Consider the following 21072-nt stretch of genomic DNA (forward strand, 5'->3'; position numbering starts at 1 on the left):
TGTGCTTATTGGTGGATACGGCGTTGACGTAGTCTTAGGAATCTGCCGCGGTGGTGTAGAGGCCGCCCCTCTGGACTTACAAAACCAGAGTCACGGTGGCGAGATGTTAACTACCTCGCCTGGTATATAGGAGGTCGTGGGTTTGATCCAAACCCTGACCCCTGTATGTTTGGAGTTTGCATGTTCTCCCCACATGGATTTTTCTCCGGATCCTCTGGTTTTTCCCTCCACATTTTGAATCAACGTTGAGAAAATTTGTCCGCTATAGATTTCCACGTGATAACCCAATTTGCTGGGCTTTCAATTGTTAGCCAGGTCGCTTCTGAAAAAGAGCAACATAGCTCAGTGGGCCTTACCTGGTAAAGTAAAAAAATAGTTTAGTTTTAGACGTTCTGGGTTCCATCCCATCCCATGGTGTGGCCGTTGAAACGATGGGACAAGTTTCTCAAACTCCCCCTCCCGACCGCCGCTGTCCACCCAGCAGCGTAAAGTGTAAAGAGACCATACGATCGGCTTGTCGAGGTGCGGTGGGGTTCAGCGTGGTGTACGCCCTCCCCTTCCATTACGTCTGGTCAACGAGGAAGAATAGACGAAGTACCCTCTAGAGGTCCCCTCATAGTGGAGGCCCTTTCTGTCGGCAGTGGCGTCGGCGAGCAAACACAGGGCTGCACCTTTTTGCCTTTTGCATAGTTGACACGGATACACTCGACGCCGTATTTGGCAAGACACTGGTGACTTTGAGCGGTGCGGCGTAGAACAACGTACGAACAACAGTGGACTGGACAGTGGCAGCATTTGAATGAAACCGACGCCGCCGCCGCCACGCTCGGCAGACTTGTTCGCACGATCGTGTTACGTGAGCTGGGTCCATTAGAGGAGCTCAACTGACACTCCTAATGCTGGAGGACGCTACGTCGAGGATCTGTTTTTGTTATTCCCATCACCTGGCAACCGCAGGGGACACGAACCAGATAGAGAGAGCGGTGGGTGGCACGGGAAGGATTTTGAGGGTTCTGGCAACAGCGGGATGCAATGTGACCCTCTGGCGATAAGCAGGAGCGGGAGCTGGAAGTGTCAATCGCAGTGACAATGAGATTGGGAAATTCTCCAAAGAGCAGCTTCTAGAGTCGAACATCGCACACGTTGGCGAGCCCGACGGTGGCCACAGAGCTCCCGTGTGCCGTGAGAATGATGGGGTTTTTTTAAAAGTCTCTTAGCAATCGATACACAATTAAGACATTATCGCATGTCGTATTTGCATCTCGTTTGATTCACTGGGCTGAGCACAGTGGTCACATGCCTCTAACCCAGTGCTTTGGAGGATATAATCAGTGGATCATACAGCTTTATTAAGCTCCCATACCTGCTCGGCTGCTAGGTGGCCAGGAGATGGCAGTACAGCAAATGGGGTCGTGAACCCATCTGTGCAAACCTTTTGAGTATTATCCCCTCGTATGCATGGCTTTTCCCTGAGCACTGTGGTTTCCTTCCAGAACACTCCTTCGGGGCAGCAGGGTAGTGCAGAGGTCACGCTTGCGCCTCACAGTGCCTTTCTGTGTGGAGTCTGTTCTCTCCCTATTCTGCGTGGGCTCCCGGGTTCTGCAATTTCCTTTTAATAGCTTAACATCAAACAAAGTAACTGGTATTCGCCAAACATCCCAGTGCTGAAACATTTCCCTGCAAATTACTCAACTGGGATCACACAGCAGCAAAATCACCCGCGACTGCGCAAACTTGGCAGGACCCTCTGTAACAAGAGTCCAGGATAAGCAAGCGTCACAACAATACAAAATATTGATAACTGGTGAAAAAAATGCAAGCATGAACATTTTAAACCAAGGCTACTCATCCGAAGCACTGTGAATTTTCTCCAGCATTTGCCGTTACACTTGGACGTCTTGCTGCGGCCTAAAGCGAGCGGTGAATTCTTCGGTGGGGAACCTCTCGGTTCATTCACGTAAATCGTTAGAAAATGTAAACGTCTCCCACGTTAAACGTTTACGCCGCGGTTGCCATCTGGCTCACCTCTTGAAAATAGATCTCAACTCCTGCTTATACAACACCCTGTCATGTAGGAACCCGATGTAGAGGATGACTGTGACACTTGCTCGTGAACATCCCTCCACAGGATCGCATGCCCAAAAGCCACACCCTCCTTGACCTGCCCACTACGTTACATCTGCCGACACGCATTCTACTTCTACATTTGCGAAGGAGTAAGAAACTCGGACTTTAGTCTGTCCGCAGCAGAGCGCGTGACGCTTCAGGGAGTTGCCCCGTTCAGGCGCCGCCCCGAACTCCGTCTCCTTGCATCCTCTTCCCTGTCCTTTCGTGAACTTTCCCCGACTCTCTACCGACTCTACACCGATCCCCTTCATCTCTCCCAACGGTCTCACAACCGACCCCTCATTTGCATTTGGTCCCCCCCCCGTGCTCATTCGAATTCACCCAGATGACCAATCGGATTTGAGTGGTTCTCCACCTTCCAATCGGATTGAGTTCCCAACATCGGCTCCTCCCCCTGTGACAGCTCCTCACCAATGAGAGTCGGGCGCACGACTTTGAACTCACGAGCCATTAGACTCGGCGAGTATTTATTTATTAATAGGGTCCTTTAGACATTTCTAGACTGAAATGGCTTCGCTGTTTTTATGGCAACTTGGGCAGTGATAAACGAGCCCGACCCTGCGCCAGCCAAGCTCAGGGTTTGATTCTCTTCGCTCGCGGTCGCTTACCTGGCATGCTGTTGTTGCTGAAGTGAGCCGCCCGCCGTCAAACAGGCAGCGGAAGAAAAAAAACCTCGTGACAAGATCAGACCTCCCGTTTGCGCTTGCATAGTCGTTCACATACGTCTCTAACGACCCTCAGCTTGAACGACGACATCGTGACCGTCACCTGTGTGCGACTGTAGTCCGTGCTGTGAGAGGCAACAGCCCGCTGTGCTCTAGTTTACCTAAATTACGTCCCGATTTTTCAATTCACTTTTTTTCATGCCCGACTTCGTTTTAAATGTAGAAACGTTCACCATTTCATTCAAATTTCACGCGGATCCCCGCCGTGATTCCCTCGGTCCGGTCTAGGACACCCGACTCAGCCTTCTTGACCACGATGCTCTTTGACTTAAGTCATCTTGTCATCCAGCGGGCAGCCTGGCGTTGTAAGAACGTCGCAGAATGCCAAACGTAAGGAATGATCGACGACTCCCCTTAGTTGCCGCCCCACGGGTGCCACCGTGCAGTCTGCCCTTCCCACGTGGCACACATACATGAGGGCCTGATGTGCGTTGACGTTTTTCCATCGCATGTTCAAATATAAAATGCACCGCGCAGGTGCTCCTGTAATTAAACGTCTCGTGCCAATGTGAGGTCCTCCCACGGAGCAAGCGGCAGCGACGAAAGGGAACGCGGAGCCCCGAAGCATCGGTTCCCAGGCCTGCTTCTCTCCGTTGACCCGGCGTCAGTCCCAGCGTGGCTCGCACAGACTTCCCACAACAAATAAACTTTGGTTGCGAGAGCCCCGTTCTCAAGTTCGGATGGGAAGGCTGCGGCAGATGCCTGGCTCTCATGATTTTTTAGCGTCCCCCCCCCTCCCTCCACCGCTGCCTCCTCCTCAAAGCCGATGCGCAGCTGCATTTGTGAAGCCTCCCACGGGCGCTCGCCTCTTGGTGCCCTGTGGGTTCCCTTCGACGACGCGCGGAAGTGCCCGATCTGGTGCGACCTTCTTATTGGTCACAGCGATGACTGGCCCGCATTTTTTATTTTTATTTTCGTAGTGCGTGAAACCATTCCGCCTGAAAATGACCGGGAGGCGCTTTGGCTTCGGACGTGACGAATCACCCACGCGCGACACGGTACCGTGTCGCGACGGGCCGCGGAGCAAGTGTTGGCCTCGCACCGTGATCGCTCGGTGCACGGCTTGCGTTGTTGCGCAGTGTGCTAAGATGCAAGAGCAGGAACGGTCATTCACTGAAGTAGAGACGTTATCATAAAATGTATTTATACTGGGGGAGGAATCCGATGAGCTATTAAGCTCTATTTCACATGTCCAGTAGGGGCACGGGGTAAGAACTGTACAACAACAAACAACACAAAAACACGATAGGAGTGCAAAGTAAGAGAGAGGTAAACAATTCACGCAAACACAAACAAATACAACCCTAAACCATCCCCATCCTACCAGGCAAAGCCCACTGAGGTATAAACTTATTTTTCAAAAGCGACCTGGCCACTAATGATAGCTCTACAAAGTGGCTTGTCATTTGAACATCTCAATGATGTGCGCAATGAACAACCACGAGCTGCCGAGGCTAAAATGAGTCATATTATGGACTTGCCGGATTTAGTGGAAATGTCCAAGGCTGAAAAGTTTTAGGAAACCTTTTGGATAACTCCCATTGCAAGAAAAATGCAGAATATCATTCAGAATTTAGCCATTTGTGCCATTTGTGCCATTCCTATAGCGCGAGGCTACCATCACGAAGCAAGGCGCTGTTGTCTATCACGGACACTGCTGTAGTTTTCACAATAGGGAGCAATGTTGCTACATGGCATCCCAATTTCACGGGATCTGTAATGTCCACTGTCAAGCAGATGGCGTGCATTTTATGGTGAATACACCGCAATAATAACCAGGGCGGCCCGACAGGTTTGAACTGAAGCGGCAAACGGGCTACCTCGGGGCACGTCACCGCCCCAGTGTAGAATTAGTGCCGCAGGGATTCCGTGCCTCTCTCTGTCTATCCTGCGGGTGCTGGAGTGTGTCTCGGGCACACGCCAGTGAACGGGTGTCTCATTAGCTGAAAAAGAAAAAAAATCCTCCTTGTAAAAGCAGCTGTCACCCTTCCAGAGTGTGTGCACGTGTGCGTGTGTGAATTCTTCTCAGTAAGGTGGAACCCATTGAGTGTGCCACAGGGTGAACTTTAAGGACGCAGAAATTGTAAGAGGTGAAATGTGACAACGACTCGTCACGCCGCAGGCCATGAAACAATATGATGGGACTGACTTGGAACTTGGGGCGACGACTTCTGACCACCGGCTCTGTGTACAATGCGGCATGCCGGCTATGAGACACGTGGTAATCGCTGTCACCCGTGGTGAGCAGATTGAGTGTAGCACTCTGAAGAATGCAGCTGTACCGTTGGATCTAAGAATTGCGATCTGTGACGTTAACGAGATGGAGTTGTGTTTGACGGAGCTCCCTTTTTACGCTGGGGCGTCTCGGAGCGCTTTGCACGCGGAGGCAACTTCCATCAAATCTCACCTCAACCACTTGAAAGGGCACCCACAGTGGCAGCTGTCCCCGTGCAGCGCGAGGTGACTCGGCACGTGGCCTCCAAGCGGGCGTCAGTCTGCCAGTAGGGGGCGATGATTGCTCCGTGTGATCCCAATCTGTCTGCATGCTGCACGACCGACCAAGTGTAGGTTTACGTGAATGTTTACATATGTACCTTTGGAGTGATTTATTGTCCGGGATATTTGTATGTATATATGTAGGGGATGCATCAATCAATATAATTAACAAAACACCAAAAGGGCACCGAAGGATCGTGCACCACCAACGGCAAGCCAAGAGGGACCTCCTTGTATGGTCAAAAGCTTTTTACAGCTGTCGTCATAACCATATATTTATATAGCAGTCACGTAAACCTCACAGCTACACCCGGGCTAAGAATCTCCATCGCCGTACACTACAAGTCAGCTTATGTGTGTGTATGTATATATTCGTCTTTGGGGAGCGGTAGCGTCGTGGTTAGCGCACTGCGCTACGAACCTTGGCTACCCGGGTTCGATTCCCACTCACGGTCAACACCGGTGACGAATATCTTAACCGGTCCTGGGTCTCCTCTAAGTCGACTCAGCCTCTTCAAATGAGTACCTGGTGTGGTGTGTAAATATCGCCACTAGGGAGACAAAGGCGGTCGGGTGTGGTGCTTGCCACACACCCCCTCGTGTACCGGCCTTCATAGGTGTTTGCTAACAGCACTTGCCCCAACAGTCTGTAAAGGCTATTCGGGAGCTCTTTGTCTTTGCATGTGGGAGTATGTATGTTGAATGTCTTTCACACCGTACGTAGCCAACCGTGCTAATCGGAGGTGGGAAGCGGTGATGCTGCATTGGACTGCACGCTGCACTAAGATGCCCAGCCACAGACACCATGGAATCCCATTAGGTCTGAACCGGTCCTGGGTCTCTTGTAGGTTGGAGCTGCCTTTAATGGGGCCTGGGCGGCAGGGTGGCGCGGTGGTAACACTCACGCCTCACACCAAGCAGGGCCTGGGTTCGATTTCACATTTGCATGTGGTTTCCTCCAGGGTTTCCAGTTTCATCCCATAGCCCCAAAATAATAATAATCGCACAATGTAACTGGTATTGGCCAAACATCCCAACGTAAAAATAAATACCTGCAAATCACTTGGCCCCCTACTGCCAAAAACCTGGCAGTACCCTGCTAAAAATAGTTCTGTGCGACTTTCCTTGGATAGCTATAGGAATAATCATGGAAACACCAGCACTCGGGAGACAAAGGTGGCTGTCCGCTAACTTCACAGGCAGAATGCTGGCCATAGCATGCCCCCTTATGTGTGGCGTGGCCTGAGTAGGAGCTCGCTCGGGGAAACTTGGCCCCTTTAGTCTGCTGGGCTACACCGGGGATCTTTGTCTTCGTTGCCGCGTGTCCGTAGAGCTTTGCACGCTGTTACCGGACAAGGGCCCTTGCAAGAGCCGGTTGCAGCGCTGGTTCTACAACCCCAAGAAGCACGGCTGCGAACAGTTTGAATACGGCGGGTGCCTCGGGAATCAGAACAACTTCGTCGCCATCCTGGAGTGCCTCAAGCGCTGCACATCGGTGCCAGGAGGTGAGCACAGTAGCAGGGTCTCTTTAAGACGAATGTTTACGCGCCGGCATCAATCACCTTTACACTTTGTATCCTCCTTCATGGCACTGTTTGGTTCGGGAATAATTAACTCAAACGGGGTAGTTAATGTCGTGCTGCGGGGATCTGCCCCACTTCCTGGCGAACTTTGGCACGTCGGCAGTTCACCGCATTCCCCAGGGCGCACTTCTTCTCCGCAAGGGGCCCTTGCGCACGTGGCGAGACGTTTAGTGCCAGGAGGACGTCAGCGCGCAGCGGGGAGTCGCGCGGCGACCGGAAGACTTAGCACCGCCGCCTCTGCCTGAGCCGTGACAGCTCTTCGCTGCCCTTAAAGCACGGGAAAGATGCTGCTGCTGCTGCTGCGGCACGGGTGGCAGCAATCGTGAGGCGGTTTCATCGACGCGGCAAGAGGCCCCGGTCGTGATCACAGGGGTCAGCGGTCCTCTAGCCGTGCCCTTTGCGCCTCACGTGACATCGCCGAGATTTTGGGTGTCGTTTTAGGTTTTTAATTTTGCACCGCTGTTCAAAAGCGCTTGCGATTGCTTGGGATGTGGACACATGGTGTGTCAGGCCAATGGCGAGGAGAGTTTCTCTGTGGTGAAAAAACCCAATTGTGACTCAAAAAACACATTGTGACATTTCTGGAAGGAAGGTGTACGATGGTTTTATAAAGAAAGTGACTGCTTTCTTCAAAATGTTACTTGTCCATCATCTGCTAAGTTCATTCTTTGGGCTGGTATGCAGCCTGTTATAGCCGTCTTTAGTTGAGCAGTTTACAACCTGTGCTGTGTGGATAAAATGGTTGAATAAAATGGGATAAGAATGGACTTTAAATTATGACCACAAACCACCTTTGGGGCACCAAACATATACAATTGTGAGAATCATACTGTATATAATTACTAAACAAAACTGCGGCACTGTCCATAAATGTATCATGAATTATTAAAGCAGTTTCATTAGGCAGCATGTGCTACAGCTGCACCATTAGCACTGTCAAAGACAAAGATCCCCCCGTGTAGCCTGAATAGACTGTTGGGGCAAGTGTTGTTAGCGAGCACCTACTAAGGCCGGCACGGCACACGAGGGGGTGGGTAGCCAACACCACGCCCGGCAGCCTTTGTCTCCCCAGTGGCGATGTTTTTACACACCACACCAGGTACTCACTTGAGGCTGAGTCGACCTAGGGGAGGGCCCAGAACCGGTTCAAATAATCGTCACCGGTGCTGGCCGTGATCGGGAATCGAACTCTGATCGCCGGGTTTGTCTGTGGAGCGCGCTAACCGCTACACTGCCGCTCCCCATCATTGACACTGTATGCACACACACACACACACACGTAGTCGTGTGAAGGTTTTATGGGAAACCTCATCTCTCAATATCTCAGCATGTTCGCCGTGGCAGCGGTTGGTACGCGTCATACTTATTGAGAGTCCCAGGTGGGCCCCAGCTTCTAGGCTAGGTGACCGTCTCAAATGCTCTGGCTAGGCGCTGTCGCAGATAGACTCAAGCTTTTAACATAGGAACCTGTTGCCAATATTCCAACGACCCTGTTGAAACCGCCGTGTAAATTATAATGGCTTCATGATGGACGCTGCCTTCATGGGTATCCTACCAGTCGTGGTCTGAGGCTAATTTAAAGAGCATAGATTTTGAATTGAAGCTTCCGTGACTGCAGGAATCCATACTCTTTGGTTATTTCGGTAAAGTCACGAAGGTAGAAAAATAAAATAAAATAAAAATATATCACGACGTTTCGATCGCAACACAAGCGGTCGTCCTCAGGTCGTCCTCCGTGACTTTACCGAAAGAACCAAAGAGTATGAACATAGATTTATCGCTATGTATTGTACATGTTTTGTGTACGTGATGTTTTCTAGGATGGTGAATTGGTATTAACGTATTTAATGTAAGCGATTATAGCCGCGCAGCCGGTACCGCATGCAGTTAACATTTTGAAGCCAGTGGTGCATTTCTGACAAGTTTACGCGATTTCTGTGCACATCAGTGTTCTGGCCAGAGAGTGGTCGCAGGCTCCATTCTCTCCTCCAAGTTGCTCGGACTTCCACTGCCCTCTTCATTCGCCCATACATCCTTCCTTGATTAACGTCGTCCGGCATCGTCGTCATTTCCCTTCCTCTTCGTCTTTTATCCAAATGATCTTCCTTCGATCTCTGCCTTCAACTCATTCCCTCTCACGACACCTGCCCACTCACCTCCTTCAACTCATTTTCTCTCGCTACCACCACCTGCCCACTCACCTCCTTCAACTCATTCCCTCTCGCTAACACCACCTGCCCACTCACCTCCTTCAACTCATTCCCTCTCGCTAACACCACCTGCCCTCTCACCTCCTTCAACTCATTCCCTCTCGCTACCACCACCTGCCCACTCACCTCCTTCAACTCATTCCCTCTCACTACCACCACCTGCCCACTCACCTCCTTCAACTCATTCCCTCTTTCTACCACCACCTGCCCACTCACCTCCTTCAACTCATTCCCTCGCACTACCACCACCTGCCCACTCACCTCCTTCAACTCATTCCCTCTCACTACCACCTGCCCACTCACCTCCTTCAACTCATTCCCTCTCGCTATCACCTGCCCACTCACCTCATTCAACTCATTCCCTCTTTCTACCACCACCTGCCCTCTCACCTCCTTCAACTCATTCCCTCTTACTTGCCACCTGTCCAATCTAGATTATCTTACAAATCGATCAAATTATTTCACGTTTCTTATCCCCCCCGCCCGAGTCGTGTACACAAATATTAACATACAGAGTCACTCAATGTCATGTTCTGGTACAGCAACGCGGATGCGCGCTTGCTGTCGTGACAGGTAAACCCCTCCTATGGCGTTGAGAATTGGAAGGAGCTTGTCACCTGGCGATACGTTCAGGGAATACAGGTGGTGGGGGGGGGGGGTGATGGTTCCGTATCAGTTGCACTTGCTCTTCCGCTGAGGGTTTTGCGATTGAGTCGCCAGGATCATGAGGCCGCATGTGATGATTTAGCGGCCAGAATACCGGGAGCAGCGCACGCTACTGAACGTACCCCGTGGTCTTTAAGATGTGCCCACTTTGACACCGGTGGCTCACCGACCACCCCTTTCTTCATACATGATTGGGATCTGGATCGGCTGTGCTATGCACCGTGGGTATCTGCAAGGCCTCGCTCACTATTTCCACTCTGGGCTAATGTTGCATGCAGGTGGATTCTGTTGGTGTTTGGGTTTCGAAAGCGTGGTGGTGGTGGTGGTGATGATTGTGATACTCCACTGATGGGCAATCACGAGACCAGTTCTTCAACTGTTTAGCACGTCGGCCCTCGCGACCAATATTGCTCACAACAAAGGTGTTTTTGGGTTAGATTGCATATATATAAATGTGTCGTTAACCCACCACCACCCGACACAGCCAATTAGTAAGGTTTGTCACGTAAACAAACGTGCCAATTAGTTGCTACTTCACCACACCGATGTGTTGGAGAGTAAACCCACAACAGTTACGATTCGAGTACGACGTTTCCCTGGTCATTACAACCAGCTCCATCAGGCGAGTTGCCAGAACTTTGAAGAAGTCTTCCTGTTTCTGGTCTTAAATAGAGTGGAGAAAGCGCTGAGGATGGAGCCACTGCCATCGCTGTAGAATGATCACGAGAATGACGGTGCGTGGAGAACCCCTAGAGGGAGAACTGCGTCGCCTCCTCACACCGGAGCCAACCAGCACCGCTGCACGCGTACCAAGCGGAGTAAACTCGTCCGCACGAATTCACAGTTTGGTGGTGCGAGTTCACGCTTTCGCAACAGGAGCAAATGATCCGAACCCAGCAGAGTGTACGTAAAAAGGATTACCGACAACTTATTAAGTAGTAAACTGTTGTTATTTTGCTTAGTTGCCCAGGGAAGCCTCACTGGGTCTCAAGACTCAGTGAGGAGTCTTGGGGCGCCACGGTGGTGAGATGTTAACTACCTCGCCTGGTATACAAGGAGGTCGTGGCTTCGATCCCGACCCTGATGCTTGTATATTTGTATTTTGCATGTTCTCCCCGTAGTCGCGTGGATTTTTCTCCGTGCCCTCTGGTTTTTCTCTCCACATTTAGAATCAACATGGGAGTATTTAGCCACGAAAAATCTCCACGTGATAATCCACTTCATTGAGCTGTCATTTGTGGCCAGGTCACTTGTGAAAGAGAGCTACATAGCTCAGTGGGTCTTACCTGTTAAATTATTATTTTTTAGTTTAGTTTAAGACTTGTTTTCAAGAGGGTCCTGCCGAGTTTTTGCAGTAAGGGGGTGATGTTGCTGCTGTAATCGCAGTTGAATAATTTGCAGGTTGTTTTCAGCATCGAGATATTTTCACCAATACCAGTGAGCTGGAATGTTGTTTTATTTCTTAGCTATGTGAGGAAAACTGGAAAACCCAGAGAAAACCCATGGAGAACAAGGGGAGAACACACAAACTTCGCACAGAACGGTGCTCGTGCTGGGACTCAAACCCAGGCTCTTCTTGCTGTGAGGCAGGCTGGGAAAAAAAAACATTAATTTAATAACACAACGAAAGGTGTGCATTGCACAGCAGCTCTCAGCCTGACAGTATCTCCATATTTGGGCCATATGGCAACAGGGAATACTGACGGACTTGTACCATGCTGATAAGTCCTAAAATGAGGACGAAATCGGCCTACAGTCGTCCCTGTTTCACCGCTGCCCGTTGGGATGGCAGACATTTTCTCAGCTCTTCGAGTCGGCAGTGTAGACAACGAAATGGCCACGCGTACAGTTCCCTTGCGCTGGCCGTCTGCGTAAGGCTTGACAGCTTGTGTTAAGTGCATTGCTGCACACTCTGGGCGTTGTTGAATCTTCGCTCTGCTCACAGTGCAGGGAACGTCAACGGTCAGAACCACTGTTGGCCAAACACACCGTATGCGAGCAGGCCGGTGATGTTGCGCTGGAACACGTACGTACGTGTGTACGTAAAACTTTTTTCGCACAGTACGTAGCCAATCGTGCTAATCGGAGGTGCCGGGGGAAGGACAACAAACTAAAAACAAAAAAGCAGTTCTAAAGAAATGAGTTTTAAATCTAGATTTTTAAAGTGCGTAGCTGCCAGTGGCTTCCTGATATGGCCGCAAGAGCGCATCTGAAAGCGCGCGATGCGGTGACTATCTTTGTTTTACGGCTAGCCAAAAGCCATTGCCGTGATGATGGTTTATGCTACTTGGACACGTGGCGGTACTGGGGTGAACGGGCGAGCATTGTGTCCGGAGGTGCTCCGTGACAAAAGGGGCCGTGCGTTTACGGTGCAGTGGTTCTGACCCACTGTCTATTCTTACGCTGCCACGTGCAGATTAGGACGAGTGTCCTTCAGTGCGTTGGGTCACGGGTGAGCGTAGTTTGGCAGCGCAGAGAGCAGGCGGGTGTTTGAGATCGGTCGTCCAAGCGTGGTTGTCGCACATCTCTAATCAAAGCGGGCTCTTGGGTAGGACAAGTTGATGGTCTCAGCCCAATCGTCAATGACTACGCAAACAAAAAGGACAATATATTGGGAGGGGGGGGGTTTCCCCCTTCATTTGGTTTAAATGTCATCTCTGAGAATTTAAAAAAAATGCCACGTGATGGACATTTTTCTCTGTACAGAGCACGTGGGAAGATGCACCCTCCCTCCTCCCCTTGTGTGTGTGTATAAAAATATCACTGAAGGGATTTCAAAAATACTCCTGCGATATCTGCTTCCACAGGCCATGGCTCTAACACATGGGCTTGCACAGCTACACGAGCGTTCCGATTGGATTCTTTGTCTCGTGGCATGACGCGGATAGCACAAGTGGAGTAAAAAAACCGAACCGTTATCTTCAAGTCCACGTGCCCAATGCCTCGCTTGTCAGTGCCACCTGAGGTCACGTAACTCTAGGGGTTCCAATTTCTTACGTGATGACCCCTGGATATTCGTCGGTTTCAAGTAATTTCACTCTTACCGTAGGAACTTTTTGCCAGTATCAAGGTATTAAACATGAGAATATGGTTTACCTTTTCTGGCAATACAACAGGTGTTAAGATATTCTTGGTTCTTTCGGTAAAGTCACGTAGAAGGGAAAGCAAGAATATGAATCTCTGCAGTCACGAAAGCTTTAAATCAGGTGTTAAGATGTTCAAACACCAAATAGAAACCTCTTGCAAGGAAGCCAGTCTGCATTTACCACGTATACTTGTGGTGAACATGCAAACAAACTCAATCTATGCATTGTCTTTGAAACTGATTGGCCTACTCCCGAGACAGCCTTCAAAGAAGGACAGCCTTCAACACCTGTTTTATTGCCAGAAAGGGTAAAACCTTTTCTTATTTTTCATAATTCACTCTTATTGGCCGTACAAATAAATGGGCACGACTAAAGTTAGGTGGTAGCAATTGTTTTTTTTTGCTGTGGCCCATGGACTATTCGAGAGTGTCAAGCAAAGCTGGGGTTATTCTGTAAATGTTGTGCGCTGCCCTCCAGTGCAAAAGGACGGTTGTAATCTTCTTCTAGCCCCAAGGCCATTCGGGCCATTGGGGCCAGAAGTCTGTTCCCTTCACGCAGCTACAATCTCGCTACAAAAAATAGTGACGCGTCCCGCGACGGTGCATTTTTCCGCGGCTTCTCGTGCGCAAAGTCGCTCGGTTTGTTACAAAGCCGGCATTTCATCGTCCACAGCCTTGCGCGCCTCGTGGTGCGTGCCATCGCTATTATTTGGCTGCTGGGTGGCTGGTCTGTCTCGATTGCTGACGCAGTCTCCCATTTGTTGTTTCCCAAGCCCGTCGGTTTGGCTCGCCGCCGTGTGGGTTGTCGCGGCGCACGCCATCACGCGCTTCCCAGCCAGCCTCTGCGTCGGGGTGGTTTAACAAATCAGGCAAGAGCTGACGGGGCAAGCCACGGGGCCAGCGCTGGCTGCACACGCTTCACGCACCCACCCAGCAGGCCCCAGCGCCCGGTCGCGAAGTCACACCTCGTCGTCACACCTCGTCGTTACACAGGCGCAAGGTGCAGTGCCACCACAAGATTATGGGGTGTGAATCTGTGAAGCACGACAAGAGTTGAACGGAGAGGCACGGAGCGGCTCATCAATTCACAGACTGAAATCGCTGTTCCTTGCGACCACAATACGAGCATCGTATACTGTGTGTCTAAAGAATAAATTTTTCACAATTTACTCAAAGTGTAGTGTTAAAGTACCTTGGAACAAAGCAAACACATTAAACAGTATGGATGGGCTGGAATATTATGACACAAATACAAAGCGGATAGTCCCAACCACACAATGAACTGGCCAATTCTCCTTCGACAGAGCCAACACAAATTTTATTGTTCCATCTACAATTAATAAATCTTTGTAACTCTAAATTAATTAATGTTACTCTAAATCTACAATTTATAATTGAGGTTCGTGGGTTAGGTCGTGCAAACAATGTGTTGTGAACCCTCCTCCACCCGACACACATATTTTTTACCCGACCTAACCGAAAAAACTCACTTATGAACCATAATCTTGGCCGTGAGAGCCTGCGTCCGAATGTAACCAAAATCTGTTATGAATCGCAGAAGCCTCTGTGTTAGGAGAGGTACCATTTTGTGCTTACGTTGTCACTGAACTGTTAGCTGCAGAGACCATGCCCGCAGCCACGGTGGCGATGACGTCGTCAGAGAGGAGGACTGCCTGCCCAAGCCCTGAGGCCTGCTTGAGTGAGGCTTCGTTAACCCATGGGGCATTGCTGCCTGCGTCGCTTGCAGCCACTCACATCAACCCCTGATGGGCTCTGTCCTGGCTTCAAAAGCGCGCTCTTTCTTAAGCAGACTGATCGAAAATATCCACACATTCGCTTCCCATCCATGCTGAGCAAACGATTCCACTAACTCGCGTTTCCATGCTGTGCAAGCGTCTTCTGTGTGTGCATGTATATGCATTTTCATATCAATACATGTAATGAGAACTTGACCTTGGCAGGACTCTCCCGAAAGAGAGTCTTGAGACTCGGCGAGGCTTTCCTGAGTCGTGAAAACTTCTGCTCTTCAGGAATTGTAAAGACATTTTATACCAGCGGTGTCAAAGTAATTCGACCTGTGGGCCATTGCTGCCAACTGGCCACAGCATTCAGGGGCATTCGTAAGTTGGCACGAGCACCACGAACTCTCCTGGCGCACCACACGGTGCCACGTGGCATGTCGCCCGTAACACGCCTGCTCTATGCCACGTGCATTGCGGCGGTGACGTGCACGGCCGTAGGGCCTTCCCCACTTGTTGCAGAGGCTTCGGGGTTCCCATCCAGAAAGCCGCGCTGGTGAATACCTGCGCGTGTACTGGCAATCGACGTTAAAAGATCCTGTCACGCCGTTAGAAGAAAAATAAAAAGGTCGGACATTGTGTGCTGGCGTCAAGGGCCCAAATTGAAAAATTGCTGTACGTGCAAATTACTGAACTTAAGATCCACGCACAGCAGCATCGCCCCCGACTGTGAGACGGCTTTGCAGGCGGCGTCTGTTAAACGCAGCGGCTTCCTTCGCCGCGGCAGCCCTGAGCTTTTAAAACGGCGATGAATACGAAATGTACTCGATTTTACATTCGCACCTTTTACATTTGTTAGTCAACTCGGCACATCAGCTCTGCTGTGTTGATATAATGAGTGCCACCTTGTGGTAGGTTCAACGTTATTAGTCCTATGCAGACTGGGCCCCACCATGGGGAATGTGGAATTTACCAACCTGCCTCAGGGCTGCCTATGGAGATGAGCACCTCCTCCAAGTTCTTGTTTTAGCACCGAGACGCTTTGAATTTTCCGTTTTTTTAAGGTGGCATTAGTGGTACGTGTTATGATAAAGATTAAGTAAATGGTATGGTTACAGGATATACTGTATTCGTATCATGAAATGAGCACGTGGTGAGGTTCGGCTTAAAAATGATGGTAAGATTTTTCGTTAGAATGTATGCTATTTAAATGGCTGCATTTTATAGTGGCGTTAAAGGTTAGCATGCGCTTCTGAGTTTTGCGTAGGATTCTGCGTTGCAGCTCAATTAGAGGAGGGCATGCGATGCAGCGTTGCAGTTAGGACAAAGGCGTGAACAGTCGCCACATTACAATTGCCATGAAGGGCACACAAGGAAGAGGCTGCGCATCGGTGGAGAGAAGGTGGTGGGGACAGGGCCCTGGGGCGGGCACTAACCCAGAACGTGTCCCTTGTCCCACCCAAGGTCATCCACTCTCCCTAGCGCGATACCACTGTTGTTAGGATGGCCCTCCCCCCAAAGACAAAGATCCCCCGTGTAGTCTTAACAAACTGCTGGGGCAAGTGCTGTTCACGAGTAGCACCTATGAAGTCCGGCACGGCATACAATGAGGTTGGTGGCCAACACCACGCCCGGACGCCTTTGTCTCCCCGGTGACGATGTTTATACACCGCACCGAGTACTCATTTGAGGCCGAATCCACCTAGGCGGAGGCCCAGGACCAATTCAGATAATCGTCACTGGCATTGTTGGCCGTGAGCGGGAATCGAATTCAGATTTGGGGGGGGGGGGGGGGGGGACAGCTCTACTCGGCCCATCGCAATCTGAGTAGCACTTGAGGTGGTCGAGGCGCCAGGCCCCGTAGTGGGACGCAGGGGGCTGGGTCACAGCAGACCGCCCCAGGGGTGCTGGTCACGCGCTGGGTCACAGCGGGTCGCCCCAGCGGTGCTGGCCACGCGCTGGGTCACAGCGGACCGCCCCAGTGGTGCTGGTCACACGCTGGGTCACAGCAGACCGCCCCAGTGGTGCTGGTCACACGCTGGGTCACAGCAGACCGGCCCAGCGGTGCTGGTCACGCGCTGGGTCACAGCGGACTGCCCCAGTAGTGCTGGTCACATGCTGGGTCACAGCGGACCGCCCCAGCGGTGCTGGCCACGCGCTGGGTCACAGCGGACCGCCCCAGTGGTGCTGGTCACACGCTGGGTCACAGCGGACCGCCCCAGTGGTGCTGGTCACACGCTGGGTCACAGCAGACCGGCCCAGCGGTGCTGGTCACGCGCTGGGTCACAGCGGACTGCCCCAGTAGTGCTGGTCACATGCTGGGTCACAGCGGACTGCCCCAGTGGTGCTGGTCACATGCTGGGTCACAGCAGACCGGCCCAGCGGTGCTGGTCACGCGCTGGGTCACAGCGGACCGCCCCAGCGGTGCTGGTCACACGCTGGGTCACAGCAGACCGGCCCAGCGGTGCTGGTCACGCGCTGGGTCACAGCGGACCGCCCCAGCGGTGCTGGTCACACGCTGGGTCACAGCGGACCGGCCCAGCGGTGCTGGTCACATGCTGGGTCACAGCAGACCGGCCCAGCGGTGCTGGTCACGCGCTGGGGAGAGAGCAGCCCCAGAAATGGAGGAGGCAGCTGACGAAGCGAGCCGCTCTTCTTGGCGTGTGCGCCGTGTGGCCATCGAGTGCTCCACGCTGTCCGCAGTGCAATCAAGTATCTTAATTTAATCCGTTTAACACGTTGTAGGCTTTCGCGACCGATATTATCCACAATGAAGTTGTTGTTGTTGGGTTAGATCGTGTAAATATAAATGTGTCGTTAACCCACCACCGCCCGAAACAGCCAATTAGTAAGACTCGTCACGTAAACAAAACGTGCCAATTATTTACTACTCCAGCACACCGGTGTATTGGAGAGTAAACTTCGAACATTTACAATTTGAGTACCGTGATGTTTGCTCAGGTGATTACAACCACCTTCATCGGGCGATTTTCCAGAATTGTGTAGAAGTCTTCATGTTTCTGTCCTTAATTGAATCCGCTTTGTCACAAGCACACGTGTGTTGTGTCTGGTATTTTCCACGACGCTTGGCGTGTTTTAAGTTCTGCCTGACGTCCTCTGTCCTGTCTCCTTTCCTAATGTCCGTCATGTCTTTCATAGTTGACCGTGTTATCATTCGTTCCGGCTTGTCTGTTCAGTCGCATTTGTTCTCTAGCTTGGACCATTGTCCCAAAATGTGACATAAACATTATTTTGTATATCATTAGATGAACATTTTTTTTTAAGTTGATTCCTGCACACACGATTCAGGGTATGTATCGTGAGCACGATAGTCAATCGCGATCAGTTAATCGTTACGAGCTTGGAAGTTAGGCTGCGTCGCAGACTGCCCCACGCGAATTAGAAGTTTTTGCAAATAAGGAAACAGGACTTTAACATTGCAGTCAATGCACCTCTTACAGCACTGGAGTGATGTCACTGTATCGTTGATGTGTTGTAAGTTTGATGTCACAGTGACATCACGAGAGTACAAAATGACATAACCTGTCCACAATGTCACAGTCCGTGTGCCCCTCGTGAACGAAGCTTTGACCCATCAGACAGCCGAGGAGGGCAACGCAGTCTATTTGTGAATGAAGCAGACACCACATTTGGTGTTTGGGTTCAGCCCTCCTTTGAAGATGAGAACTTTATACGACTTCATTCAACCAAACCAGCCGCCCGCTGCAGGACGCGAGGCGCAGATGCGTGCCTGCATGCGGCAGAGTCTGCCACGTCTCTGAAAATGAGACCTGTGGAATGATGCACTTTTAACTCCAAGGTCTGTTGGGTGTATTATCTGCCATTTGTCTAAATGTGTCAAGGGAAGGACGATGGTAAGGAATGCAACTGATCATCCTGCCCGTGATGCACGTTTACAAAGTGTGCATCATAATTCATATCAAGAATCAATCCCTTTTACTGCCTCGCCTCCATTGTTTATTGCAGTTCAATTGCATTCAGTAGCTAGACAATGCTATGTAATGCATTCGCATGTTAATACAAATAACCATTATGTACGTATATATAACAACGATTTCCAAGTGATGCCTGGTAAATGGCAAATATGCAACCATTAGTTTGAACAATGACCCTTGTGTAGACGAGGAAGGCAACCTCCAATGCCATTGCAGTTCACGAGGGAGTGTTTACTAACTTCCACGCGGTTGGGTTCTTTTTTTAAACACCTGCGATCATTGTACATGTGGCCGCCCTCCTCGCATGCATATACAATATATCAAAAGATCAAGTAGTGGGAATTCAACTTCCCCATGGCAAGGGGTCAGTATCCCCATAGGACGAACATCGATACGGCACAGCGTGTTAAAGTGGATTGACGTGACAATAATGGGAATGTTGACGCATACCAGGCTGCGTGTTGACACGCGAGGCATGTTAACGGACAACTTGAAAGCACAAGACATTTACCGATGTTTGTGGCATTGTTGCCTTATCTTAACTAGTGGGGACCCGCGTGCCCTGCGGTGCTTTTGCCACTGCCGCTGATGTTAATGTCCCTGTGATTGAAGTGCTCGGAAAGCACGGAGCGAGACCTTGTCTCATCACAAGCATCTCTTGCCTCATCATCACAAGCAGCCGCAGGCCGTAGCGTCGGGAGGTTTCGTTTGTAAATGAACACCGGGGTGTATCCTCTCACTTCATCAGCCGAATGTCAGTCAAGCGGGCTTTTGAAATTACCGTGTTTGCGCGTGCGTGTGCGTGCGTGTGCGTGCAGTGGTACAGTCCGTTTCAGCTATACAGGGGGATCGTTGGGTTTTTTGTTGGGGAGCGGTAGCGTGATGGTTAGCGCACTGTGCTACAAACCTGGCGCATCGAGTTTGATATCCACTCACGACCAATAACAGTGGCGACGATTTAAACTGTTCCTCGGCCTCTACAAGGTCAACCCGGCTTTAAATGAGCAGCATCTGGTTCGATGTGTAAACATCGGCATTGGAGAGACGAAGGCAGCCTGACGTGGCTTTGGCCACCCACTCCCTTCGTATGCCTTCTTGGGCGCTGCTGAATCACTGTGCCAGACTAAAGCCAGATATCCCCAGGCAATCTCCCATCCACGTGCTTTGGCAAACTTGGCTTCGCTTCGTTTCCGATATCTGACGGGATCGGACCGATCTAGTGTGCTTTGGGCCACAGGCGTACCAGCCTGCACTGCCGTCAGCTGTGCAGCGCCGTTAGAGATCCGCTGACGTTGACATTGCCGGCGCCCCGTCCTAACCAAACGTCTCGCATGGGAAAGCCAGTTGCAGCACAAGAGGTAAACAGGCAAACGTAGTCCTTTCTTAGCCAAGGTGCTCTGGGCCTCCCTAACCACAGAGATGCTGGTGCTTGCTGTGCTCAGCTCTGATCTTAGAAAGGACGTTCAAAGTGAAGGTGAGCTAAGCAGGGCTGAGCCTGGATGTTGCTGGACCAGGTCGCCACCATTGTGCTAACCCAGTTCCCATCAGCCCATGGGCCTTCGTTGTGGGCTGTAGACGGAAGTGCAGGAAAAAAGCCGTTGTAGTACTTTACTTCTGCGCGTCCACATCCACGCTCCTGGCTATCTCCAACCCGCAAATGGCTGAAGTGGTAAAGCATGGTCAAATAACCCCCCGGCTCGTAGATGAGTGAGGGTGCCCCCCTCGCCCGGCAGTGGACCGACGGACGGGGCTGCGCCCTGCTGCGTGTGTTCATGCTGCAGGAGGAAGTTATTGAATAACAACACATAGGGGGGAGGGTTTGATTTTTTTTACGAATCAGCCTAAGAAGGACTTGTAAGCAATGCCAGGCGACTGAACAGAACTCTTGACAGAGTGGTGCTCTGGCTCTGGAGAGAATGTAACGGCCGAGGGGTCGCAAGCGCTGGCAACCTGTCGCACGATGGAACCAGAGGTCAGGCAGCTCTGGCAACTCAGAGCGAGGCCTCCATCGCGGCCGTGTGTGGACATTGGCGATGGCGTTGAGGGCCCTTAGAGGGCACCGTGCACTGTGGGTGAAGTCAGAGAAGGCTCACCTGTCGACTGGTGTAAAAATACCACCTTGGTATTTGCGTGCTGCCAATTAGCAGTCATCCCCTGTGGTCAGTGCCCCTCTTTCTGTTTCTCAATTTCACTCTCACTGTCCTTCTCTGAGGTGATTACCGCTTTCATTATTGCCATGAGGGATTTCTTAACGGCCAGGGGTGTACTTAGCCCCATGGCATGCGATCATTTAATCTCTACTCCAATCCATGTGCTGCTGCGCTGCTTTTGATCCTTGTACTTTGCACCGTCGCTGTGCGACCTCTTCTGATCCATCTGCCGACCTCGGCGCTGGGATACCCCGCACCGTTGTCTGCGCCGTGCGGCCTTTGATCTGCGTCAATTAGCACGCCCCATCGCACGCGCGCACGTTGCGGGCTGGCAC

General features: G+C 51.1%; 1 protein-coding gene across 7 annotated transcripts in view; it reads left to right on the forward strand.

Moving 5' to 3' along the window:
• LOC116938841 (uncharacterized) overlaps window positions 1-21072 on the forward strand; it is a 275758-nt gene that overhangs the window by 193585 nt on the left and 61101 nt on the right. For 6 of the 7 annotated variants that reach the window (XM_076054538.1, XM_076054499.1, XM_076054512.1 and 3 more), the window contains one exon: window positions 6680-6853. The exons of the other annotated variant lie outside the window; for it this stretch is intronic. In XM_076054538.1, the coding sequence (XP_075910653.1) occupies window positions 6680-6853 (174 nt within the window). The remainder of the gene's footprint in view (window positions 1-6679; window positions 6854-21072) is intronic. 7 annotated transcript variants of the gene reach the window in all.

This window comes from Petromyzon marinus, chromosome 4, assembly GCF_048934315.1.
Source record: "Petromyzon marinus isolate PM22_M1 ecotype Great Lakes invasive population chromosome 4, UKy_Petmar_22M1.pri1.0, whole genome shotgun sequence".
In the NCBI taxonomy this organism is placed as follows: Eukaryota; Metazoa; Chordata; class Hyperoartia; order Petromyzontiformes; family Petromyzontidae; genus Petromyzon; species Petromyzon marinus.